This window comes from Gopherus flavomarginatus, chromosome 2 (assembly GCF_025201925.1).
Source record: "Gopherus flavomarginatus isolate rGopFla2 chromosome 2, rGopFla2.mat.asm, whole genome shotgun sequence".
Classification (NCBI taxonomy): domain Eukaryota; kingdom Metazoa; phylum Chordata; order Testudines; family Testudinidae; genus Gopherus; species Gopherus flavomarginatus.
In genome coordinates, this window is record NC_066618.1 from 43,899,938 (window position 1) to 43,925,658 (window position 25,721).

The following is a 25,721-nucleotide window of genomic DNA, read 5'->3' on the forward strand; positions in this document are numbered from 1 at the left end:
AAACCACCACTATACTGTAACTACTTCAACTATTTCAGCTTTCTGGTGTTATAGGTCTTATGGCATTCACATCATACGTGACTCTGTATGTCAGGCTTAGAATGAGGCCACTTCTGCAGTGGGTATGAAAGAATTTCAAACCCAGTATGGAAAGTGTGCTAAAAATTCTCATAATTCCAAGGAAAATGTGTCTCTCTCTAAAGTGGTGACTGAAACCACAGAACGGCATCAAAGGAGTATAGTTTAATTCACTTCCTCCTTCATTAATAGTCACCACAGATGCGTCTAAGACAGGCTGGGGTGGGGACATCTCTGCAATCTTTTCAACTGAGAGCTATGGTATTTCAGAGAATCCTTGTTACACATAAGCATCTTAAAACTCAGGACTGTCCATCTGGCTCTCAAAGCATTTCTTCTATAGATAAAGGATGCAGTAATTCAGGTGACTGTGGATGACATGTCCACAGTATATTATTTGAACAAACAAGGAGGAACTTGATTGTTGCCACTAAGCAACAAGACAATAAAGCTTTGGGAGTGGTGCATCCTATACAACATTTACCCAATTGCTTTGCATATTGTGGAAGAACAATGAGATCATGGATTGTCTGGACAGGGACTCCTCACAGATGCATGAATGGTCTGTAAAAGACGCAGTTGTTCCAAACTTTTTCAGGCTTTGGAGGTTTCCAGACATAGATTTGTTTGCCACCAGATTCAATACAAAATGTCCTCTTTTTGCTCAAGAGAAGGCTTTAACTTTCGAATCTCATTTCCTATTTGGCCAGCGTGGCAATCTGCAGGTGAGTGCAGCTCTCATCAGCAAAGGTGACCATGATGTAGTCCCAGAATCCCAAAAGAGCCCCAGCATGGACCAAACGGGAGGTACGGGATCTGATCGCTGTATGGGGAGACAAATCTGTGCTAGCTGAATTACGTTCCAAAAGACAAAATGCCCAAACATTTGAAAAAATCTCCAAGGGCATGAAGGACAGAGGCTATAACAGGAACCTGCAACAGTGCCACGTGAAACTTAAGGAGCTGAGGCAAGCCTACCAAAAAAACAGAGAGGCAAATGGCCGTTCTGGGTCAGAGCCCCAGACATGCCACTTCTATGATGAGCCGCATGCCATTCTAGGAGGTGCCCCTACAACTACCCCACCCCTGTGCTTTGACTCCGTCAATGGAGTAGCGCGCAACAGGGATGCGGGTTTTGGGGACAAGGAAGATGATGAGGAGGAGGTTGAAGATGGCTCACAGCAAGCAAATGGAGAAACCGATTTCCCTGACAGCCAGGAACTGTTTCTCACCCTGGATCTGGAGTCAGTACCCCCCGAACCCACCCAAGGCTGCCTCCTGGACCTGCCAGACGGAGAAGGGACCTCTGGTGAGTGTACTTTGGAAATATTATACATGGTTTAAAAGCAAGCGTGTTTAATGATTAATTTTTGGCCAGTACAGCTACTGGAAAAGTCTGGTAACATGTCTGGGGATGGTGCAGAAATCCTCCAGGGACCTCTCTATAAAGCTCTCCTGGATGTACTCCCAAAGCCTTTGCAAAAGGTTTCTGGGGAGGGCAGCCTTATTCCGTCCTCCATGGTAGGACAGTTTACAACATTAGGCCAGTAGCACATAGTCTGGAATCATTGCATAACACAGCGTATGGTCCCAGTGTTTGCTGGCATTCAAACAACATCCATTCTTTATCTTTCTGTGTTATCCTCAGGAGAGTGATCATTCATGGTCACCTGGTTGAAATAGGGTGATTTTATTAAGGGGACATTCAGAGGTGTCTGCTGCTGCTGGGTTGTTTGCCTGTGGCTGAACAGAAATGTTCCCAGCTGTTAGGCACGTGGTGGGGGGAGGGGTGAAGTGATCATCCCAGACAATTGTGTGTGTGGGGGAGGGGGTTAGTTGGCTTTGTGCTGCACGTTAACCCGAAAACTGCAGCTCCTCCTTTTAAATTGCCAACCCATTTTAAAGAAAGAGTCTACCCATTGTTCTCTAAAATGTGTCTTTTTAACTACCACTCTATTTTTTTTTCCTCCATCAGCTGCAAATGTTTCAAAGCTCACACTATCTTCTCCTTCCTAGAGACTTGCGAAGATTAGAAGGTGAAAAAACACACTTGTGATTAAATGTTCTGAGCTCACGCAGTCCTCCCACACTGAAAGAGCCCAGCAGAATGCATGGAGGCAGACAATGTCAGAGTGCCAGGAAAGCACAATATGAACGTGAGGCCAGGTGGCGAGCTGAAGATAATAAGTAGCAGGCTGAAGATGATAGGTGGCATCAGTTTGGTGACAGATGGCAAGAGGCAATGCTGAGGCTACTGGAGGAACAAACTGATATGCCCCGGAGTATGGCTGAGGTTCAGGAAAGGCAGCATGAGCACAGACTGCTGCTACAGCCCCTGTGTAACCAGCCACCCTCCTCCCTGAGTTCCATAGCCTCCTCACCCAGATGTCCAAGAACACGGGGGGCGGGGGTGGGGCTCTGGGCACCCAACCACTCCAGAGGACTGCCCAAGCAAAAGAAATCTGGCATTCAATAAGTTTTAAAGTGCAGTACGGCCTTGTCTTTCTCTCCTCCCCCACCCCTCCTGGGCTACCTTGGCAGTTATCCCCCTATTTGTATGATGAATTAATAAAGAATGCATGAATGTGAAGCAACAATGATTTTATTGCCTCTGCAAGCGGTGATCGAAGGGGGGAGGGGATGGTGGTTAGCTTACAGGGAAGCAGAGTGAACCAAGGGATGAGGGTTTCATCAAGGAGAGACAAACAGAACTTTCACACCATAGCCTGGCCAGTCATTAAACTGGTTTTCAAAGCTTCTCTGATGCGTACCACACCCTCCTGTACTCTGCTAACCGCCCTGGTGTCTGGCTGCGCATAATCAGTGGCCAGGCGATTTGCCTCAACCTACCACCCCGCCATAAACATCTCCCCCTTACTTTCACAGATATTATGGAGCGCACAGCAGGCGGTAATAATAATGGAAATACTGGTTTCGCTGAGGTCTATCTGAGTCAGTAAACTGCGCCAGCATGTTTTTAAATGTCCAAATGCATATTCTACCACCATTCTGCACTTGCTCAGCGTACAGTTGAACAGCTCCTGACTACTGTCCAGCCTGCCTGTGTACAGGGTAGGCTGGGTCTCCAAGGCTAACTATAGGGATTTCAACATCCCCAATGGTTATTTTCTGGTCTGGGAAGAAAGTCCCTTGCTGCAGCTTTTGAAACAGACCCAGAGTTCCTGAAGATGCAAGCGTCATGTACCTTTCCCAGCCATTCCACATTGATGTTGGTGAAATATCCCTTGTGATCCACCAGTGCTTGCAGAACCATTGAAAAGTACCCCATTTGGTTTATGTACTAGCTGCCTTGGTGCTCCAGTGCCAAAATAGAGATATGGGTTCCGTTTGTTGCCCCACCACAGTTAGGGAATCCCATTGCAGCAAAGCCATTCACTATGACGTGCACATTTCCCAGAGTCACTACCCTTGATATCAGCAGCTCTTGGATTGCGTTGGCTACTTGGATCACAGCAGCCCCCACAGTAGATTTGCCCACTCCAAATTGATGCCTGACTGATCGGTAGCTGTCTGGCATTGCAAGCTTCCACAGGGCTATCACCACTCATTTGTGAATTGTGAGGGCTACTCTCATCTTGGTATTCTTGCACTTCAGGGCAGGGGCAAGCAAGTCACAAAGTTCCGTGACAGTGCCCTTACACATTCAAAAGTTTCGCAGCCACTGGGAATTGTCCCAGACATGCAACACTATGTGGTCCCACCAGTCTGTTCTTGTTTCCCGGGACCAGAATCAGCATTCCACAGCATGAACCTGCCCCATTAACACCACGACGTCCACATTGCAGGGGCCTGTACTTTGAGAGAAGTCTGTGTCCATGTCCTCATCACTCTCATCACCACGCTGCCATCATCTCCTCGACTGGTTTTGCTTTTGCAGGTTCTGATTCTGCATATACTGCAGGATAATACATGTGGAGTTTACAGAATTGCAGTAATGATCTGAGTGGGCTCCATGCTTGCCATGCTATGGCGTCTGTGCTGAAAAAACGCACGAAACAATTGTCTGCCATTGCTTTCACGGAGGGAGGGAGGCCTGACGACATGTACCCAGAATCACCCACGACAATGTTTTTGACCCATCAGGCATTGGGAGCTCAACCCGAATTCCAATGGGCAGCGGAGACTGCAGGATAGCTACCAGAGTGCAAAGCTCCAGAAGTCAATGCTAGCCTTGGTGCTGTGGATGCACTCGGCCGAGTTAATAGTCTTAATGGTCTTGGAGTGGGGACACAAACAATTGACTGTATAAAATTGATTTATAAAAAAATCAACTTCCATAAATTCAACCTAATTTCATAGTATAGACATACCCTTTGATTCATCTTTCTAGAAGTCTTCACTTCTGCTAGAAGAATTAACAAGTTACATGCATTGATGGCAGAATTATGCTACTGTTAAAAAAGATAAAGTGTTTTTTGCGCACACCCTACATTCTTGCAGAGTGGTTTCAGAGTTTCATGTTAATCAAAGTATTAATTTACCTGTATTTTTTCCCCTAAATCTCACACAAGTAAAGGGGAATCTAGAGTACACTACTGGGATGTGATAAGAACAGTTTTATATTACTTGGACAGAATGTATTTAACTCATATGCTGGTATTTTTAAGGGCTGGGACATTTCAGCACACTGCCTGTCCAAATGGGTCAGATTGTGTATTGAAGTGTTATAATGGAGCTTCACTTTCTCCTCCTGTTCTGCATTCTACTAGAGCGGTTGTTACAACAGCAGCATTCACTAAATATATTCCTTTTATTGAGATATGCAAGGCTGGTACGTGGAATTCAGTTCACACTTTTACAAGACATTGTGCTTTGGATGTGGCAACAAGGTCGGGGTCACAATTTGGCAGAGCGATGCTCCAACTGCTGTTTAATTAGGACTCCACTCCCTCCTTCCAGTTTACAGTACTGCTTGCCAAACTATCCCCAGAACAGGAATATGCAAAGGACACTTGAAGAGGAAATGAAGGTTATTTACTTGTAACTGGAGTTCTTCAAGATAGATTCTACATATTCACACTCCCCACCAACCTCCCCTATTTCTGTAGATTCCTACATTTAGGGTTAAATCAGTATTCTGCTATAGTGTTTGAAGGGAACTAAGGCAGGAACAGGTGACACTCCCCTTTTCATAACCATGCGCACAGGACACGCTCAAACACTAAGGGCAAAGGAAAGAGGGATGGGGTGCCCTAACTGTCACTGCTACTAGAAGGTTCCACAATCCTGGCTGCATCCAGTCAGAGCATCCAAAGACTGGGAATATGCAGAGTCCATCTCAAAGAACTCTGGTCACAAATAGGTAACCTTCATTTGCTATGTCATAAAAATTGATATGAACGTGCTTTTTAAATGTTAATTATGTAATGAGGAGGTTTTATATGCACTTTATACACGTTTCAAACCTAGATTATTGTAAGCGTTTAGGAAATATTCATCACTATGGTGTCTGGATGCACCTTAAATTGCATAGATTTGGTCTTTACCATTAAAAATAAGGAGCAAAAGTCCTATATTTCTCTGCTGCTCATAGTTTTAAGAGACAGGAGGGAGGTGCATTTATATTAGTACAATATATAGAAGTGTATCTGCATCTAATACATTTTATAGGTTTATAATAATTAGCCATCATAGTACCCGATCCAAATCCCATTGAATTCAGTGGAAGTCTTTCCACTGACTTCAGTATGTTCTGAATCAGGCCCATGTGGCAATTTTCATCCATGAATCACTTCCCTTAACTCAAAATGACAGGAAAAGTGTGCAAAATTTTGCATTCTGCCTACTTTCACTATGGTTAAACACAGAACTCTAAAAATCCACTAATACCTCCACTTAATCTTCACAAAGGATACAAAAATATCAAAAGTATCTATTACTTTTTATTATATTAACAAGAATAAGATAGGTAAATTGTCATTTAACCAGGTTCTCACAAGGAATCACTTACCAGTTCTCCATCAAGAGGATCATAGAATCTCTCAAGCAACTGAACAACAGTGCTCTTTCCACAGCCACTGCTGCCTACAAGCGCCAGGGTCTGTCCTTTTTCTACATTAATATTCAAACCTTGAAGCACTTGAACATCTGGTCGAGTTGGATAGTTAAACATCACTTTTTTGAATGCTATGTTGCCACCAAATATATTCTATAATTGAAATGGTAACATTGGATCAATTTTTAGGAGAATTCTGACAGATCATAAAACAATGTACAGAGAACTAGAACCATCCTGTTTCTATTGATTTCAGTGGGAGTTTTGCCATTAACTTCAATACAGCCAGGATCTGGTCCTTTTTGTGACATTTCAAAAATTAACACACAGTGTAAAATTATTTTGAAGACAGAGATTCTGCTAGTTCTGCTTCACACCAGTTTTAACATAAGGACAAATTTTCAAAAATTATGGTAATTTTGGGTCACCAGCTTCATCTAATGCTTTCTGTAAATCAGGCCTCTTTGAGAGTCTCAAGTTAAGCACTGAATAACAATAGCTACTTCTGATATTCTTGGCCTGTGTACCAAAGCGATCCTGCTTTAGAGTTTTTTTTTTCAAATTAAATTACTGTACAATTATCATTACCATATATGCACTCAAATGCTTACTGTCAAACTTATGATTCCTGGTAAGTGTTAACAGCATTTTCTTAGACATTGTTGTTGTTATTTTAAAAATTAGAAGCGTTAGTCAGATGGTAAGTTCCTTGGAGCAAAGTCCTGCCATCTTTATTTGTGTGCAATACCACAATAAAAATAATATACTCACCTGCTATCGTCCTGTCTGCCTCTTTGAGTGATGCCCACCTAGATTCACCTACTTCTTATCTCCTATAGTACACTAATATTTATTATTAGCATCTTGCTTATAAATTGAATCCCAAAACATTTTACAACGTTAATGTAGGGCCTGATTATATTTCCAAAGTCCATGCATGGATATGCTCCTCCTGCATAGAAGAGGAACTGGCTGCCTCTGCAGCATTGTTCCCATTTTCACTGGCTCTTGCAGAGGGCTCTCCACAAAGAAATGCAAGGAAGGAGCAGGCAGAAGCAGAATTGGCCCACATAGTTTTTAGATTAAACAATGTTAATGGCCCCAAGGATCAGTTAATCTAAACACTTAACTTGTGAGTGGGGGAAGAAAACCTCAGTATTACATTAGTTAGTGTAATAGGTAATATTGTCCATAACACAATGATCAACTTACAGGCTTCAGTCCTTCCTCACTGTAACTGTCTATTAAGGGGGCTCTTTCAAACAGCATGAACAGGTGTGCTGCTGACATCTTGGCTTTGGCATAGTCTGGAGCAAATGAACTGGTCTGTCCTAGTGCCATTGCACCAAATACAATAGCTGAAAATACCCTGCGAGAACAAGACAGGAGAGAAAATAAAAAATATCAAATAATGAGGTTGTGGAGGAAGGGGTGGAAACTATTGGCAGGGGGATGGCTAGAGTTAAAAATATTAATAGTTGTTAAATATCATTGTAATGAATAGTCTTGTACCATGAGTAAATGTATCCACTTTTAATAAAGTGAGAAACAAGCTTCTGTTCCAAACTCGGTGTTTTCTTTATTTATTAATGCAATTGCTAACTTTTGGCAGGATCTCAAATTTTAGCAGCAGGGAGGCAGGTAAGAACTTAAGTGAGATTCTGGATATTGGGAAGAAGGCAAAAGGAGCATCTGCAGAAACAGCTAAAACATGGATTACTGCATATGGGTGAGGGCGTACAATGGGGCTAAGCTAGAGGGACCCCGCCCTACCACCAAGCTGCCGCGGATCTAAAACTGTGCAGGTGAGAGATTATCAGAGGGGTAGCCGTGTTAGTCTGGATCTGTAAAAGCAGCAAAGAATCCCGTGGCACCTTATAGACTAACAGACGTTTTGGAGCATGAGCTTTCGTGGGTGAATACCCACTTCATCAAATGCATGAGAGACTCTCTCTCTCTCTCTCTCTCTCTCTCTGCAGGGAGAAACAAATCAGAAACTCCAGCCAGTAGGAGCAGCTGGAGTAGCTTTTACTGGACTTTCTCTGCTCTATGCTGATTGGTTGTCTGCTCCAACCCTTGTCCTCCCTCACAATCTCTTCACCTCAGCTTCACTCCAAACTTCCCCATTTTGCCCACTTCTCCCCTACTCTGCCTCTCTCACACAGTCTCTCTTCAATGCCCCCTCTTCCTTCACGTTAATTTCCATTTAACTGATTGCCTCCTAATTCACCCTTTCCCCTCCCAACCTGCAAAAAATTGTGGAATTCACGACTTTGCTGCCATTACAGTGTTCACATGCTTGTGTGTTCTACCTCTTCCCCCACCCTCTCTGTCTTATCTATTTAGACTAAGCTCTTTAGAGCAAGGACTGTCTGCTACTGTGTCCATACAGTGCCTAGAAGAATGGGGCCTCATTCTTGGTTGGCCCTTAGGTATTATCATAATAAATGTGATTAATAATTAAAAATTAATAATTGGTGCTATCTGGCATATCTATGTAAGTAACAGGGATTAACTTTCAACAGTGGATAGCCAATTATCCCAGTCACAAGTACACGGATGTTTTGGAAATATGTAATTGTAAATTATATCCAAATACATCAATGTAGTAACCACAAGAAGGCTATTCATTACCTTACTTTAAAAAGGTATCTTTATTTTTCTAGGGCAGTGATCCTCAAACTTTAACAACCTGTGAGCCCCGTTACTAAAATGTCAAGTCTCGTGAACCCCCTCCTAAAAATGAATATTTCCAGGGATTTTCTCCTTTACCCGAGTATAAATTATAAAAGCAGTGATCTTGGAAATATAAAATTTGTTTTTATGACATGCTTATTTCATACTATTTATTATTAATTATTATCTATCATTACAGTATTTTTATTACATTATGAAAACGGCAACATTCTTCCAAGATCTCACTTTCATAGCTTGTATCACTTTGAATAAGACTGTTATACGACAAGGCTCCTATGTTTCATCAAGGAGTATCAGATGTGAAATAGCATGAAGATATTTAAGAAGCCAACTCAAAAAGTTCCTCCTACACAAGCATTGAGGTCTTGAGTAGTCCAGGCAAACAACGCATGTTACAACAAAGCTTAAACTTGTTCTTCATAATAATTTTAAAAACAATACTAGCTGCCTATTTAATTTTAAAAACAGCAAAAAATACTCACATCCCTTTCCATTTCTTATAAGGAGTCTTGAAGTTTAAACCTCCTCAGTGTGATAGATATGCTTGCTTTGATCTGCTTAGCTCTTGGAAGTCCAAGGGCTCTGGGCTGCTGGCCCCTGCTGGGGTTCCTAGGAACAGCTCTGTCTGCTATTAGGGAATTTTTCCCCCAAGAACCCCCTGTAACATTTTGTGAACCCCCAGGGGTTCACGAACCCATTTGGGAACCACTGTTCTAGGGGTAGGTCAAGAAAGACAACATGTTAATTGTAATCCACCTCCAGGGCTAAAATGCTGGTCCCACTGCCATCACTGGCAAACTTCCCATTGGATTTCATCCAATAGATGTGGATTTAATTAAGGGCTCTACCATAGATCTCTTGGGTGACTTGTCAAGTGTGATGGGGCATCCACCCCACACTGGCCTGTGAGGGGTTAATGGATCTCTAGGGAGGTTGTGTGAAAAGCAGCCAATAGGAGTGGAGCTATGCGGCACAGCCAATTAAGGCCTGGCAGCCCCATATAAGAAGAGCTGCAGGGCAGAAGAGGGTCAGTTGCTCCCTGGAGCTCAAGGAGGGAGAACTGGCTGCTGCACAGGTGGAAGAAAGCTAGCACTGTAGACAGAGCAGTGCTGAGCAGGAATAGAGGAGTGAGAGAGAGCTCCTGGCTGATTGGCATATTGAGGCCCTGAGGTAAGGGTGAAGAAGGTGCTGGGGTTGTGGGGAAGTGGCCCAGGGATATATACTGAGAGGCTGAAGGGGACACAGCTGGGCTCGGACCTGGAGTAATGGGCAGACCCAGGTTCCTCCATCCCCCATGACATTGAGGAAGTGGCTGGACAGTTGGACTGCAGTACTGGCCCCCGAAAGGAGGGAGTGCAAAGTTTGTCATGGCTGGAGGGCTGTGTCCTGAAGAGGATGCCATGGTTCTTAGAATGACAAGGGTCCAGGAGGAGAAGTGATGGCGAGTGAGACACCACTGGGAGTTGGCGTACCGACCTGTGGAGCTGAGCTGCAAGATTACCAGCAGGAGGTGCTAGCATGGTGAATCCCACCCTGTCACACATGGTAGAGAATGCGGGCACACAGTCACCTCTGAGGGGAGGGGACCGAGTGAGAGACTAAGATAATGTTGGACACGATCCAGGCCCTAATGAGCTAGATCCTGGAGAACCAGCAGCAACAGTGGAAGGCACAGAGACACTTGCAGAAATGCCTGAGGCAGTTGATGGAAGCGCAGCATTATTTACTCAAGATCCTCCAGGAGGGGAGCAGGGGCCAGAGGGTCTGGGGCAAAACCAAGGCCCCAGGTCAGGAGGCCAGAAGCCTGAGCAGAACAGTATTACACTTGTGGGTGGAGGGAACACTTGAAGAGAGATTGCCCCTACTGGGATAGAAGAGAGAAGCCTTATGCAGAGAGTGGGAAAGCGCAACAGCCCAGGAGAGTCCTGCCTGTGAAGTGAACAGGGAGGGGATGGGCATGTTGGGCCTCTGGGCAACAGAGGTACTTGCAGAAGGAGTGCCCATACTGGAGTGGTAAGGTCAAGGCTAGCCCAGGGGAAGGGCCTGAGCAATGGAAGGACCATGGGAGGCCTCTGACCAAAGGGAAGCAAAGGATTTCTTATCTGTGCCATGAGGAGGGCCGTATAAGAAGATATTACCCCCTTAGGAGAAGGCAGGATAGAAAAGGGGTACCTGGGAACCAGGTGTGACACTGTATGGAATTTAGGATATTATGAATACCAATATTGTAAAATTGTAATAGGTTATGCCAGATATGCTGTGTAAATTATCTACACAAATATTATAATTTGCCAGGTATGATAATCTCGTTTATGTGTTTATATCACCTTTTTATTGTAAGTTATATGTATGGTATGTCTGTAGTTCCAAACTTGTGCTGCTCATCTGGGTGACACACCCAGACAGATTGGCATCAGCACTGCCTAGCCTGTTTGACAGCCCATCAAGGGACATCAGTTGTTCAACTGACCCATGGACAGAAGAGAAGGGATACACCTTGTGACTCAGCCAGGCATGCAGGTGCATGCCTATGGACAGACCTCTAAGGCTTCCGGGCCATGTGCTGGGTAGCTTGTGTTTGGAACAGAGTAAACCAAGTTGCATGTCAAAAGACTGTGAAAGGCAGCTGCATCTTGTCCATTTTGTCTTCAGTCCTGCTTCTTGTCTTCATTCCTGCTTATTAGCTCTGGAGCAACCTTTCTACAAACGAAGCTCTGAACAAAGGACTGAATGACCCATCCAAGTTGTGGATGTGTTCCAGAGGGACTTTCAAGCCAGCAAACTCATCAATACTGCTAGGAACCTGATGGACTTTGAAGTCTTTGTATGTATTTGACTGTTTTACCATTTAACATCCCTCTTGTTCTTTCTTTTTTCTTTATAATAAACCTTTAGTTTTAGACACTAAAGGATTGGCTGGCAGTGTGGTATTTTGGGTAAGATTCAAACCTATACTGACCTGGTAACGTGACTAACCCTTTGGGGTCAGAAGAACATTTTGTATATGTGAGCAGAGTTGTTTAAATAACTTCGCACTGTACTGGACCTAGGTGCTGATTGGGAGCCAGAGAACTGGAATGCAATAAAGGGAGCTGTATGATTTCTTGTTTTGCTTCTTGATAACCAGTGTAGGGAATCAGAAGCACAACTGGTGACAGGTTGGAGAGTTTGACTTCAGTGTTACTCCCAAGACTGGTGGGTATCTGCTCTCCCTTTTGAAGCCTGTCCTTGGCATTTCCAGTGAGGGCTGCCCCAGGCACCGTGGGTCACACCAGGCTAGGTCAGGTGGTGGTGATGACTGGGCAGGGAGCAATCTTCCATGCCCAGCAGGAGGTGCTAGGGAGATGGTGGATAAGATGACTTGGGATGGAGAGGACCCAGACAGACAAGGGAACCCACACTTAAGCAGGCCAAGCTGTAGTTGGGACTTAGACCTTGGGAGAAGTGCTGGGAGCCAGGGCTAGGTGTTATGGAAGAAACTGAAAGCCACCAAGCAAGCCTGGTGGATAGCACAAAATAATGCAGAGGTTCAGAGGGAAATTCAGAGACATGGAGCAGAATGGCAAGTTGCTCCTCCTGGTAGAAAACCTGAGGCAGGAGAGGCATGTCATCCAGGCACAGCTGTGGGGAAGCAGGGAAGGTAATTCCCCTGCCCAAGCCAGTTGGTCTTAAGGAGGAGGGTGTCTTTTAGGGCATTTCCCCCCGGCCTGTAAGGGGTTAATGGAGCCCTAGGGAGGCTGTGTGAAAAGCAGCCAATGGGGGAGGGGGCAGTGCTATGAGGCCTAGGTTCCTCCCTCCCCCATGCCACTGAGGAAATGGCTGGACAGTGAGATTGCAGTACTGGCCCCTGGAAAGGGGGAGTGCAGAGTATGGCACAGCCAGAGGGCTGTGTCCTGAAAAGGATGCTGTGGTCCTTGGATCAACACGGGTCCAGGAGGAGAAGTGACAGTGGGCGAGACACCACTGGGAGTTGGCGTACCGATGTAAGATGTAAGATGACCAGCAGGAGACACTAGTGTGGTGACTCCCACCCTGTCACACCAAGTCACTCAGACCCTGATCTTGCACGTAGGTATGCACTGCAGCAACCAAAAGTAGACACTTGCAGAATCAACACCATATGGGCTCTCAGTGCCCCAGTTGTAAAATGGGGATACTAATAATACTTTCCTCACATGCCTTTTTTGTCTTTTCTATTTTGACTACGTAAACTCTGACAGACACTCTAGCTAGCCACATATAGCATTTAGCACAATAGGGCTCCAATCTCATTTGGGGCCTGCAGGCACTTCACTAACAGACATCAGAAAGGCGGACTACTGAAGCCAAAATTATAACATATTAAGTATTAGCCATATTTTCAAAATACTCCCTCCGCTATTTCTATTTAGTCCTTCCTTAAAAGCCAGTACACAACATTTGAGACAAGGCACATTGAGAGCTATACCAACATCTACCAGCATTCCATATATAATTAAATGAAGGCCCCAGCTGACATGCTTATTAGGAGCATTGCAACTTGGAAAGATAACAGAAGTTATCGATCTTAATTCAAGATGAAGGCCAGAGCTGCAGGTCAGCATGTAGACAACAATGGTCTATGTATTGTTCTTCTAGTCCTCCTGGTTTTACCTTCATAAGGTTATTATGCCCCATATATAAAACACCTTCCCCTGTATGGACAAAAAAGAAATTGCATAAAGACACTTACAGAAACACACTTTTAAAACCCATGTGTCCATTTACCACTAGATAGGCACCAAACCGAAAACATCCAGCATAGGTAAAATACATAATTGCTTGTGAAAGGCCAAAAGTAAATCCAAAGATATGTGCCTTCTTCACAGAATTTCTGTAACAAAGAAGGAGTATTGTGAGATAATATATACATAACTGTATTTTACTTCTAGTTTTTATGTCTGAGAAGGTGCCGAGCACCCTTCACTTCCACTGACTTTAGCAGGAATTGCAAGTTCTCGGTACTTTGGGATGAGGTCATTCCCCAAACTCCTGCAGGATTGGGTCCTAAAACAACAGTATTCTTGTATGTTTTAGGATCCCATGTGCCTTGATCCCATATAGCTGATATCCCAAACACATCTGACAGGAGCAATTGTTGTCCTACCCTATAGAGTCTGAACACTATTGTGTTAAAATTATTTTACAATCCGTGGTATGGTTACAAGTTTCAAGGATTTAATTAAACATATTTTTGAAATTGCACAACCTCACGGCACAAGAAGGAAATTATTAACATGTCCTGATTCTGCAGGGAGCAAAAGTAATCCCAGTAGAGCAATATACTGTTCTTTGTTTTGCCCTGTGCCCCAACCAAACACGTCAAACATGATATGATGCTTTATATTGCCTGTATTGTTAGGCTGATGAAATAGCGTAACTGCTCAGTGGTCTACTATTGAAACTACTATACAATTTTGGAACTTGTTCCTTCAGTCCTTGCCAATGCAAAATTCCATTGGCTTTAATAAGGGTTTTGCCTCAGTATGCAATGTAGAAGTACACGTACAAAGACAAAAAACCGGAATTCTGGTTGCAAGAATTGCTAAATGAAATGCCCCATTTCAAGAACATAGTTTCAAGAGAAGTAAAACTGATGAGGACATGTCAGGTACTGCAATAGCAAATACCAATAATACCATAGAGGGTATAAAAAGAAAAATCTCATTTAATCAAAGAACAGAAACAACTATGGTTATGATGGCTTGTGTTTGTCTGAAGCAAAAGATATTGTATATTGTTAAAACTGGGTTTGATATAGGAGATTTTGTGATACACAAGCAGAGAATAAATTGTTTTAGTCTATTAGTGAAAATTTACATTCAATTCTAAAACAAAGTCAGTTTGATTTTTTTTTAAAAGTTTATATCTATTACCTATATGGTCCTTGCAAATTTTGTCCATACATAAATTCAAAGTTTCTTTCCTGGGTCAAAGTAACAACAGTTCGAATATTTTCTATGGCTTCAGTGGCAATCTGTAATAGAGAGCATATGCTCATTAACAGAAATATAAGATCACACTGTAATTTCTAATTCTGACCTGGTAAAAAGAGCTTGGGATAAATGATATAAAAATCACAGAATTAAATTTTCAATAGTAACCAGTGAGTATTAGTGCTCACTTCTACGTGGCCTGATTTTCAGAAGGTGGATGCTCAGAATTTTCTGAAAAATCAACCCTATTGAAGGTGTCCTGAATGGGATATCCAATATTACTGCTCACTTTCAAAAAATTATGGAAGATTTTCAAAGGCACAAATGGCAGTCCTATTGACTTTATGCTTTTGAAAAAACTTACCTTGAGGCCATAATAAATAGAGCAGGGTGGTATTTTCATAAGTGGCACCTAACATCTATTTAAAGGGGACTTGGCCGGTTAGTCCCCTAGATGCTTTTAAAAATCCCACCAGGAATCCATAGTTTATTACGGGAAATTATTTAATATGAACAAGGCTTCTTATATCAAAGTCAAAATATAAAAATGGGTCAGACCAAAGGTCCACCTAGCCCAGTATCCTGTCTCAACTCCAGGTGCTTCAGAAGGAATGAACAAAACAGGTAATCATCAAGTGATCCATCCCCTGTTGCCCATTCCCAGCTTCTGGCAAACCGAGACTAGGAACACCATCCCTGCTCATCCTGGCTAAGAGCCACTGATGGACCTATTCTTCATGAACTTAGCTAGTTCTTTTTGAACCCTGTTATAGTCTTGGCCTTCACAACATTCTCTGGCAAAGGGTTCCACAGGTTGACTGTGTGTTATGTGAAGAGATATTTTCTTTTGTTTTAAACTTACTGCCTACTAAGTTCATTTGGTGATGCTTATTTCTTGTGTTGTGAGGAGGAGTAAATAACACTTCCGTATTTACTTTTTCCACACCAGTCATCATATCTCCCCAACGTATCTCTTTTCCAAGCTGAAAAGTCCCAGTTTTATTAATCTCTCCTCAGATGGAAGCTGCTCCATACCTCTAATGATTTTTGTTGCCCTTTTCTGTCCTTTTTTTCAATGCCATATATGTTTTGAGATGGTATGAGTACATCTGCACGCAGTATTCAAGATGTGGACATACCGTGGATTTATATAGAGGCAATATGATATTTTCTGTCTTATTATCTATCCCTTTCTTAATGATTCCTAACATTCTGTTAGCTTTTCTTATAGTATGGCATACTAATAGTTAATTTTAAATGTTAGTTAAGTCCCTATCTCTCCCCCCTCTCCCCCCACACACCCTGCTGTGAAGATAGATCATACTACAAGGTAGCCTGGGGAAAAAGTAGCAGAAGTATTCAGAATTAGGAAAGAAAGTAATAAACAAGAAAGGGAATTAGCAAGAGTTAAAAGTGAAATAGTTGAGGGTGAAACCCCACAGCAACTAATTCCACTCTGTATTTCCAGAACTCCTGCCTCTTCCACAGTTATTCCTGAACACTGAAGTTAACAATTATTTGGATGTGTGATTAATTAAAAATTACTATTATGCAGAGGAAAACTAATTTCATAAAACAAAAACTGTAATTTCTGAATAATCAGTGAGGCTAGTTTGCATTGTTTCTGTATTATGCAATCATGTAAGCAAACATACATTTCCTTTTTCATTTACATTTATTCTTATTTAAATCTGTATAATTGCTCAGTCATCAAATTAGATTATTTTAACAGTGACAAACGCTTAGTAACCCACTGAAGACTTCAGGCTCATAAATCATAGGCCTCCTACACTAAACAAAGGATAATTGAAATGAGTGTATTTAACTTTATCCTTCAGCTGGATAAGACAATAGAGGATAAAAGCTACAGTTTAGCTGGCACATTCCCTCACTGGTGTCTTTTTTTCCTAAACCAAAGCATAATAATTGCCTAGATCAACTAGACATAACAATATGCAGTGACAAATAGTTTAACAGTAAAGGCTAGATACTGAAAGTGGTATACAACAGGCTTATATTTAAAATAACAAAATTTAGGCAGCCCAGTCCAATATCAGGCTTCTATGCAAGCAGAAACATGAAGTTCCCTTAGGGCCTACTGGAAATGTGCACCCCTTTGAAGGGCTGCTCTGAAAAGTCACTCTAAAAATGCATGAATGGAGCTTTGTCTTTCAAAGACTCCAGGTCAAATTTGCTCTGCCAACCCTGTAAACTCATCTTTGGTTCTGAGTTTTCTTTCTGGTTTATGCATTTGTAAGCAGGGTCTGAATGAGCTCTCCCCTGACATCTAGTGATGAGCTGGGGAAGAGGACTGTAGGAGATGACCTTGTTTGCATGGACTCATCCACTCTGTGTAGGTGAGCAGCAGGATAGAGTTGCTTTGCACAAATGACCACTTTTGGTGGGTGTTGGATGGCAAGTCACTTTGTTATTGGGTGCACGGCTAATAAAGGCTTGTTGTCCTTTTTGTGTGAATCAAGGGCTGCAGAACTGTGCTTGACATGCACTGATTGAGGGGTTCATCCTCAAATGAACTGCACTTGGTAAGCCGGGGGTGCCAAAGCCTAGTAGAGATGAGAGAGGGTGTGGTCAGGTTTTTGTACATAGTGGTGTGGTCTCTGCCTAAGGGTCCTAGACACCATTTGAGCCGCCCCCTCTCCATTGTGTAATGACAGAGCTGATTAAGACTCAATTGAGAGTCTTTTGTTGCAGATCAGTAGAGCTGAAATCGCTGAAAACCAGGTCTAAGTATTAGATCTGCTAAGGGACAGTCTCTGATGAGAGAGACTGCCCAGCTTGCACTAGCAGTGAGGCTCTCCCTACCAATAGCTGAAATTCCTGAAAGATGTGTTAGGTAGGACCTCAAGACATCCTGAGCAGAGTGGCCCATGGAGTGGCATTACAAGTGATGGTTCATTCAGGATGTCAACTGGGAAGTCTCTGAAGCTCACGACACACTTCCTCAGCTAGGGGAAGTATGTAACCCATGCCTGGTTGGTGTGGCACTTTGTGTGGCAGCTAGACCAGCTAGAGATTGATCAGCCTGCTACAGCCTTGGCTAAGACAGATGTATCTTTTAGGTTATGCAGTAGATGCTCATGCATTAAGCACCAAAGGTCCCAGATTTGATCCCAGCTGACAATCACTGGAGTCCATGGGCATTACACATTATCACCAGTAACCTGGACTCAGCTGAGGTGCTTTGTAGTTGTAGCAAAGGTGCAGTTGAAATACACACCTCAGAATGCCAAGGTCAAGAATCTCCAGTTAGAACTTAGTTAACAATTTTTTTGACAATACAAAAGGTAGCAAATAATGTAACAGATTTGTCTACTGGCTGCGCGTACAATGCTCTTGTGAACAAGGAAATATTTAGGTGAAAGCCACACGTGGCTAAGAAATTAATGGTTAAAACATAGGCTTAGGGTTCACGTGAACTATGTTTTGTCGCTAGCTCTACCAGTTGCTTTTGTGACATTGGGTAAGTCACCTCAGTTCTCTGCCAATTTTCTTTCCTGTACAATGGTGATAGTTACTCACCTCAAAGGAGTACTGTGAGACATAATGTGTTAGTTTGTAAAGTTCTTGTAAAGCCTCAGAAGGAAGTTGCTATAGAAGAGCAAAGTATTATTATTTCTTGTAAATATAAGATAGGTAGCAGAGATGACTTGAATCCTCTCAGCTATTTTTTAAAATGTCTCTGGAGGAAGGGTTAACAGATGAATACCTTTAACAAGTTTCAGTGGCAATATTCCATGAAATATTTGCTGTTTGGCTATCTGACTTGCCAGGAAACCACTCTAGAGAAATGTACGACAAAAATCCTGTCATTTAAAAACAGATTTAGCTTTTTGTTTATGTGAAAAAGCCTACAGGTAACTTTGGAGAACTCATAAGAACATTTTCTGGTTGGCTTGGAAGGAAAGAAAGCCACTCTGAGCAGCTTTCCTATCAATATGACATGAAGCAAGGAAAGAGAGAAACTGTGATCAAGACTTATATCCAGAGCCTTTAGCTGAAGTCATCTTCTCAACTCTGCGTGATCATAATATGATGGTAGGAAGGGGAGCATAGAAGAGGTAGGACATAGCTAGGCTATGAAATATGCTAAGATACATGTTGACACTGACAAAAGTGCTCACAAAGGGTATTTCTACACTTTGAGCAGCTCAAGGAAACATACTAATGCTAGCTGTGATTGAGCTGCCACACTAAAAAGAGTGTAGCCGCAGCAGTGTCAGCAGCAGGACGGGCTAGCTGCCTCAACTGCATGCCAGTCACAGACACCTGGCATGCATTCGGGATGGCTAGCCCCTCCCACTGCTCATACTGCCATGACTACACTGTATTTTTAGCATGCTAGCTCAATGAGAGCTAGCGCAATTATGTTTCCTCAAGCTGGGAATCACATCCCAACTTAAAGTGTAGGCATTCCCAGAGAGCTATCCTTTGGGTGCAAAGTTAGGATCCTCAAACTTTTAGAGGTTAAGAACAGAGAAGTGATAGAATGGATACCCTGCTCTTAAAGGAGTTTTGGTATGAAGTGACTCCCATCTCTTTCAACTTTTCCTTTCAAAAATTTCTTTAAACCCTTTCTTCAATTTTTATTTTCCTTTTCCACTCGGGAAAGGAAATAATGAAAAAAGGAACTGGTGGGTGGTATTACACTGTAACTATCATGCATTCTTGCTTCTTCGTTGGTGAAGATGTACATACAGTTTCACACAGATAGAGGTAATATGGAAGAAAGGGGAGATGTGTGCTAAGCTGAAGAGAGATGAAACCAAAAAAGCAAAAGATGCTAGAAAAGAAAGAAGGGAAGGACAAAAAATAAAGAAAAGAAAGAAGAGGTATGTGATCCTAAGAGCTTAGCATATTTTGGGTGTTACTACAATGTAAATAATATTAATTAATAGTAGATGTTTTCAGTTTTGAGCTCCATATCTAGCAGATACATCAACACATACAAAGAATAGAATACAACAATGCAGAGTTCCACTTCCCTAAGAAAGAATATATTCTTTATCCATTACTAAGCCCTGTTGAACATGACTGTACAGTAGAATATAAAAAGAGAGATGAACTTCACTGGAACCCACCTTTCCTGCAACTTCCAGTTCTTCTTTATCCTTTTTTGCATGTCCAGCCAACATTTTCATTTGAATGATTCCTGCTATGGCAATGACTGGCACAACGGCTAAAATCAAAAGGGTTAGCTGCCAGCCATAGACCAATGATATAATAATGCCAGTTCCAAGGTTAGCTATGTTTTGGGTAATTAAAGCCAGTCTGGCGCCTGTAGCCTGAAACAACAAAACCCAAATAAAACAACTGTATTCCATAATTTTGCATAAAGCAATAACATAGAAATTATACATGAAAAATACTTTTGAACTAGACCATCTCTAGAAATCAGGATTATTCCCCAGAGTATTTATCTAGTCTAGTTCGACATGTCCCCAAAGTTGGATTTTCTGCATATCCTTTGGAAGATCACTCCATCGTCTAGATCACCTTCTGCTGCTGCTGATCCATCTCTCTCTCTAGTTTCCATATGATCACTTCAGATTCTAAATAGTAATTTATAGACTCCTCTAAGAAGGCTGAACAGGGAGTTTATAAATCTCATATTTTTGCATTTACAACTATAACTTCAAGTCTGCCAGGAACATGTTGGAATATGCAATTGCCTAACTGATGGAGGGGGAGTTTGAACTAACCATTTTTTCATCACTTAGATCCCAGTACAGCAAAACACTTGAATATGTGCTTAATTTTTAAGCATGTGAGTAGGCTCACTGAAATTACTGGCTACTAAAATCCTTAAAGTCAAGCACAACCTTAAATGTTTTGCAGGCTTAGAACCTTAGATGCTATGATCATGGGTGCTACATACATACCTAAAGTGATTAGACTGATAACTTTAAACAGACTCCTTGAATAAATAAATTCATAGTTAATTGGATTCGTAGGTGAGATAACAGCACTGAACAGCAATAAGACTATAAGAACTAATAGTTCACTAGAATATTATATTGTAAATATATATCATGTTCTCTATCATTATAAAATACATTGGTGTGACATCCAAAACCTTTCAATAAATAATAGTTTTCAATTGTCACCAAAATTAGGATTGCCATAAAGCAAATAAAATCCATAGCACAACATTACTATATGCCAACCCAAATATGAAAAATGCCAAAACAATGTATATTACATACTCCTTTCACTTGAGAGGCATCATTAGCAAGTCTTGTAGTTAATGCCCCAGTGCTGTTTTTAGGGTCATCAAACCAGCCGATGTCCTACAAAATGACATGAAACATGTTTACTAGGATCTGAAAAACTATAGTTTACCTTCCATAAACCACTAAATAAAACAAATGAAAAATTAGTGCTACAAAAGATAATTGAATTAAACTTGGATTACAAGAGGAGCGTATGGAGTTTTAGTTCTTTAGATTTAATCAGTTTCTTAGCCCTGATTGTATAATAAACATAGCAGAGTGCAAAGTATTTTATAACTCAAGATGTATAAATTACCTGAAGCTGTAAATGCCAGTAATTTTCATTAACAACAACAGCATTGTGTTTTCTCATGCTAACTGCAATTTCAGCAGGTATCATCTATGTAAATGGACTGGGCTTGATTTATTTTTGGTAATCAGGTCTGCACAGAATATTAATGTTATGAAATTTGCCACTTTGATGAGTATAGTTTGAAAGTGACACAGTCTCACTTAATGTAAAGCCTATTAAAAAGATTAACTCAGATTAATGTGGCATTTCTTCTCTGAAGTAGCAAAGACAAGCCTGTTAGGTGTTTTACCATATAAACTGCTGTGAAATCTACAAAACACAAGATGAGTTTGCCCTGAAAAGTCTCTGAATTTTGAATGCTGTTGGTAAATCTTTGTGGAGTCTGAGAGAACATCTGTAAAATGTCTATGTAGGGCTGGAAAATTAATTAGAACACCTGTACCAAAATCTGAAAACAGTACCCTACTACATTCTGCAGAAAGGGCTAATTCATTCTATTCTTTTATATCTCTAAAGCAATATGGGTTAATATGTTTAGGGTATCAATTGGGTAATGATTTTAAAGCACTTTGAAGGTGATAGCTACTGAGTTAAATGGAAAAACATACTAATGCGAGATTAAGGTGATATACTTAAACACCAGAAAAGTCAGAAAATGTAAAAGTTAAATTTTCACAGAAACATTATTTTATCCACATTACATATTAATTAATTGAAAACATAAATTCCTGATTCTGAATCACTTGAAGCACATGCATAACTTTAGTAATATGGTTGCACCATTTACAAGATGTGATCCATTTGTGTAATGATTACAGTTGGAAGGAAATTTTCAGTCAAATAGTAAATTTACCAAAAAGTGCAGTTACAATATGGGTAAATAACCAGTTTTTTTTAGGGTGATGGACACTATCCACTAATACAAGTCAAATTCGTTGAATAGTTTCAGCTGAATAAATAATGGGGGGGGGGAGGAATGAAAATGTCAAACAAACCATTTCATTTTGAAATGTCGTTTTGAAACAGTGTTTGAAAGGTTTTGTTCAACCTGAATGAAAATTCAGTTTTAGCCAGAAAAATCAATTATTCATTCAGCTCTAGTAATAATGTTGATGATCTAAAGTTACTGTGAGAAGCTTAACATATATTTCCTGACTTTTTTGTTTAAAAGTATGTAGCCCTTTTCTTGTATAGAACAAACATTAGCTTTACATTGTTTCTTTGCTTTTAAAAAAAAAATATAAAAAGAGATAAAAATAAACTGCCTATGCAAGTTACGATTTAATATGGTCCCAGGTAGCTCTTGAAGTTCACTGCACATTCAGATGAGTAGGGTGCTGTGGAAGGAGCTTGCTGAAGGGGATGAGGAAGGGGTGGAGTTCTATCTGATTGGAGATACACTTCTGCAAGGCTGGGCTTAAAAGGAAGCAACTATCAGAAAAAGCAACAGATGAAGATGGCAGCACAGAAGAAAGATCTTTAGGTCCAAAATTTGGCTGCCTTTGAGCAGATGCATTAGAGTTGGGAGAGCTTACAGGAAATCCCTTACCTCCAGTACATCTGTATTCAAAGCTGTCACAAAGCTGCAGGCAGTGTCTTAAGAACACAAAAGGTACAACTAGCAGAACTACACAATCAAAAAGGGCTTGCATGGCAGATAAAGGGCATAGGCAGGGTCCTTCTCCTTGCTGCTCATTGGCTAGCAACTGGAGGCTGGTACAGTGGGAGTGCATGCTTTCTGTTTTTAAAAGGTGCTGTAAGTCCTGCTGCTCAGCGTGCTATCACCAGTATCTCCAGATAGCATTAGGCCTCCTGCTATTCTGTGAATGGATCTGATGACTTCTGTAATATGGGACGTTCCTTAGGATTTCTCCACTTATTGGGCCTAACTTTTAAGAAGGCCTTGACTCAGTCTCTACTTTTGTGAATGCAGTCAGATGTGTAAATTTTATCATCTGTGACAATAATTAATTGCGGATCCTAATATGTAGGTGCATTTATCTGGAGGTGCAAAACTTCATACTTAGAACAAGAGTCGGAATTTCAGAATCAGGTTCCTAGAGTTCACACTATGCTCTGAGTAGAGTGACCAGATGTCCCGATTTTATAGGGACAGTCCCAATATTTGGAGCTTTGTCTTATATAGGTGCCTACTACCCCACACCTCTTGTCCTAAGTTTTCATAGTTGCTATTTGTTCATCCTAGCTCTGAATCATACAGTTAAGCCATGTCAACATTCAAAAGCTGCTCTGATTTAACTAAATAAGCCAGCCTCCTTGTGCAGACACTCTTAAATTGGTTAAAAAGTGCCTCATATGACTTGAGATAAAATCAATGTAAGTCTTTCTTAAACTGATTTGAGTGTCCACACAAGAAGATTGCACTTAATTATTTAAATCAGTTTCTAAAACTAATTTAAATAAATCAGGGCAATTGTTTGTGTAGACAAGGTCATAGTATGACTTGAAACTTTACGGCATTTTAAAAACCTAAACAAACAAGGATATATAAAACTCTGGAAAGCTAAATACATATTAATCTTACCTGTCTAAGCATTGCTTTAAATGCCATGAATCGAAGCCTCATTGTGAGGATCTCTCCAGCTTTGCCAAACGTGAAACCCTTTGAGAATAAACAGAGTGGTTATAACATAATTATAACTATTTTGATGTTATCAGATAAGCACACGAATATCTGTATCTACATAGGCAAAAACACATTGTATAGATTACACAATATTTTAGCTATAAACAATTAAAAAGAACTTTTAAAAGACAGTTGCTACTTGTGAGAGAGAGCAGATTTAGAGCACAGGGATTGAAGTCCTTCATTTCTAAATAAAAAGTGTAAAGCAAAGGCACATTTTCCTACATTGCTCCACTAATGTGCTTCAGGGAGCAATTTTCTATCACAACTACATGGGTCAGTGACTTTAAGGTAAAAGGCTCAGGGTGGAATCCTGACCCATTGAAGTCAATGTCAAAGTTCCCATCGACTTCAGTGGAGTCAGGATTTCACTCTCAGTGCCCCATTTCAAGTCACTTAAGCCATCTAGTCCTAACACATCAACAGTGCTTCAACACTTGGTAATCAGCTAAACTTATTTTTAGTCACAAGCATGAATCAGTGTAATGTCATAGGAAGTAGGTGATAAATGGGACCATGACAATGAAAATGATGGGGAAACGTTATTGCCACTTTTTCTGTCACGACATTAACTTTTGTCAGTAGCATTATTGTTATAATTTTGCTTATTACCACACTTTCTACAACTGCAGCTGGGAAACAGCTCTACAAATCTACTGCAAATAGTTGTTCTCAGAATCTACTGAATATATTTCTACAGTGGAGAAATTTTATACTATTTCAATATAAAACCTGGACACAACTATATATCAGTTCCTCTATATGATATAAAGCAAAATTACTATGGCACTTTTATAGTGAACAAATTTATTTTTCTAGTTCTAATTGTTGGAAACTATACAGTAATGAAGTAAAAAATTACGACAGTTATGTGACTTTAAAAAAAAGTAACTGGAAACATTTAAATGTACATCTTAGCATGCATATTGTGTAAACATGTTATGAAATAGATACATCTTTGTATTAATTTCTTCTCACTAGTTTGGGAGTGCCATATCACAATACACTTCTACCATTCATATGTTTAATTTATAACATCATCCCCAAATTTATAAAAATGATAACATCTATTGCAAGTCAAACCTATTTTAAATATATATACGCACATATAGTTAAATTTTCAAGACTCAGGCTCTATGTTGCATCACTATATAAAGAGACATTTTTATAAACAAAATGGGCAATTGAACCAACAGATACCTGCTTGTGCATGCAAATACATGTTTTATAAACATACACGTGGTTACATGTGTACAGATACTTTGTAGGTGACACTTTAGCATCACGTTTTGAAAATGTAGCCCGTGCTCTATTTAAAAAAAAATCTCAATTATGGGCCAAATTTCAAAATATCATCTCTTTATTTACACCCATATAATTTCTACTGTAGTTGCAGTCAAATACTCCAATCAGGACTGGGGACCCATTATGCTAGGCACTGTACAAATACCAAGGGAGAGTTCCTGTCCCAAAAAGTTTAGAATCTAAGGCCCTCTTCATGCAAGTTGTTCTTTGTGGGGAGACCCCTGAATCTGCACACAACCCCATTGACTTCAATTAGCACTCAAGGTGGGCAGAGAGGTCTGCCTTTGCAATCCATACTAATGGATCAGGGAGTAAGAAAGTAAACAATTTAGGAATGGTGAGATTTTCAATATGTACACTTTTTATATATATTTGTCATGGGATGCATAGATGCCATGCAGGCTTGGCAACCAAGAGGTTAATGTAGGAAATGCCAGCCAGTGCTGATTGGGAGCCTCAGAGCAGCTGGGAAAATAAAAGA

General features: G+C 40.9%; 1 protein-coding gene across 1 annotated transcript in view; it reads right to left on the bottom strand.

Annotated features, from left to right (window-relative positions):
- Positions 1-13,498: 13,498 nt before the first annotated feature.
- The window catches only part of LOC127044538 (ATP-dependent translocase ABCB1-like), a 66,733-nt gene continuing 54,510 nt past the window's right edge, over positions 13,499-25,721 (bottom strand). Inside the window, exons 19-23 of the mRNA XM_050939532.1 lie at positions 23,834-23,911; positions 20,970-21,053; positions 19,845-20,048; positions 14,686-14,786; positions 13,499-13,643 (exon numbers count right to left, since the gene is read on the bottom strand). Of these exons, the coding sequence (XP_050795489.1) occupies positions 13,499-13,643; positions 14,686-14,786; positions 19,845-20,048; positions 20,970-21,053; positions 23,834-23,911 (612 nt within the window). The remainder of the gene's footprint in view (positions 13,644-14,685; positions 14,787-19,844; positions 20,049-20,969; positions 21,054-23,833; positions 23,912-25,721) is intronic.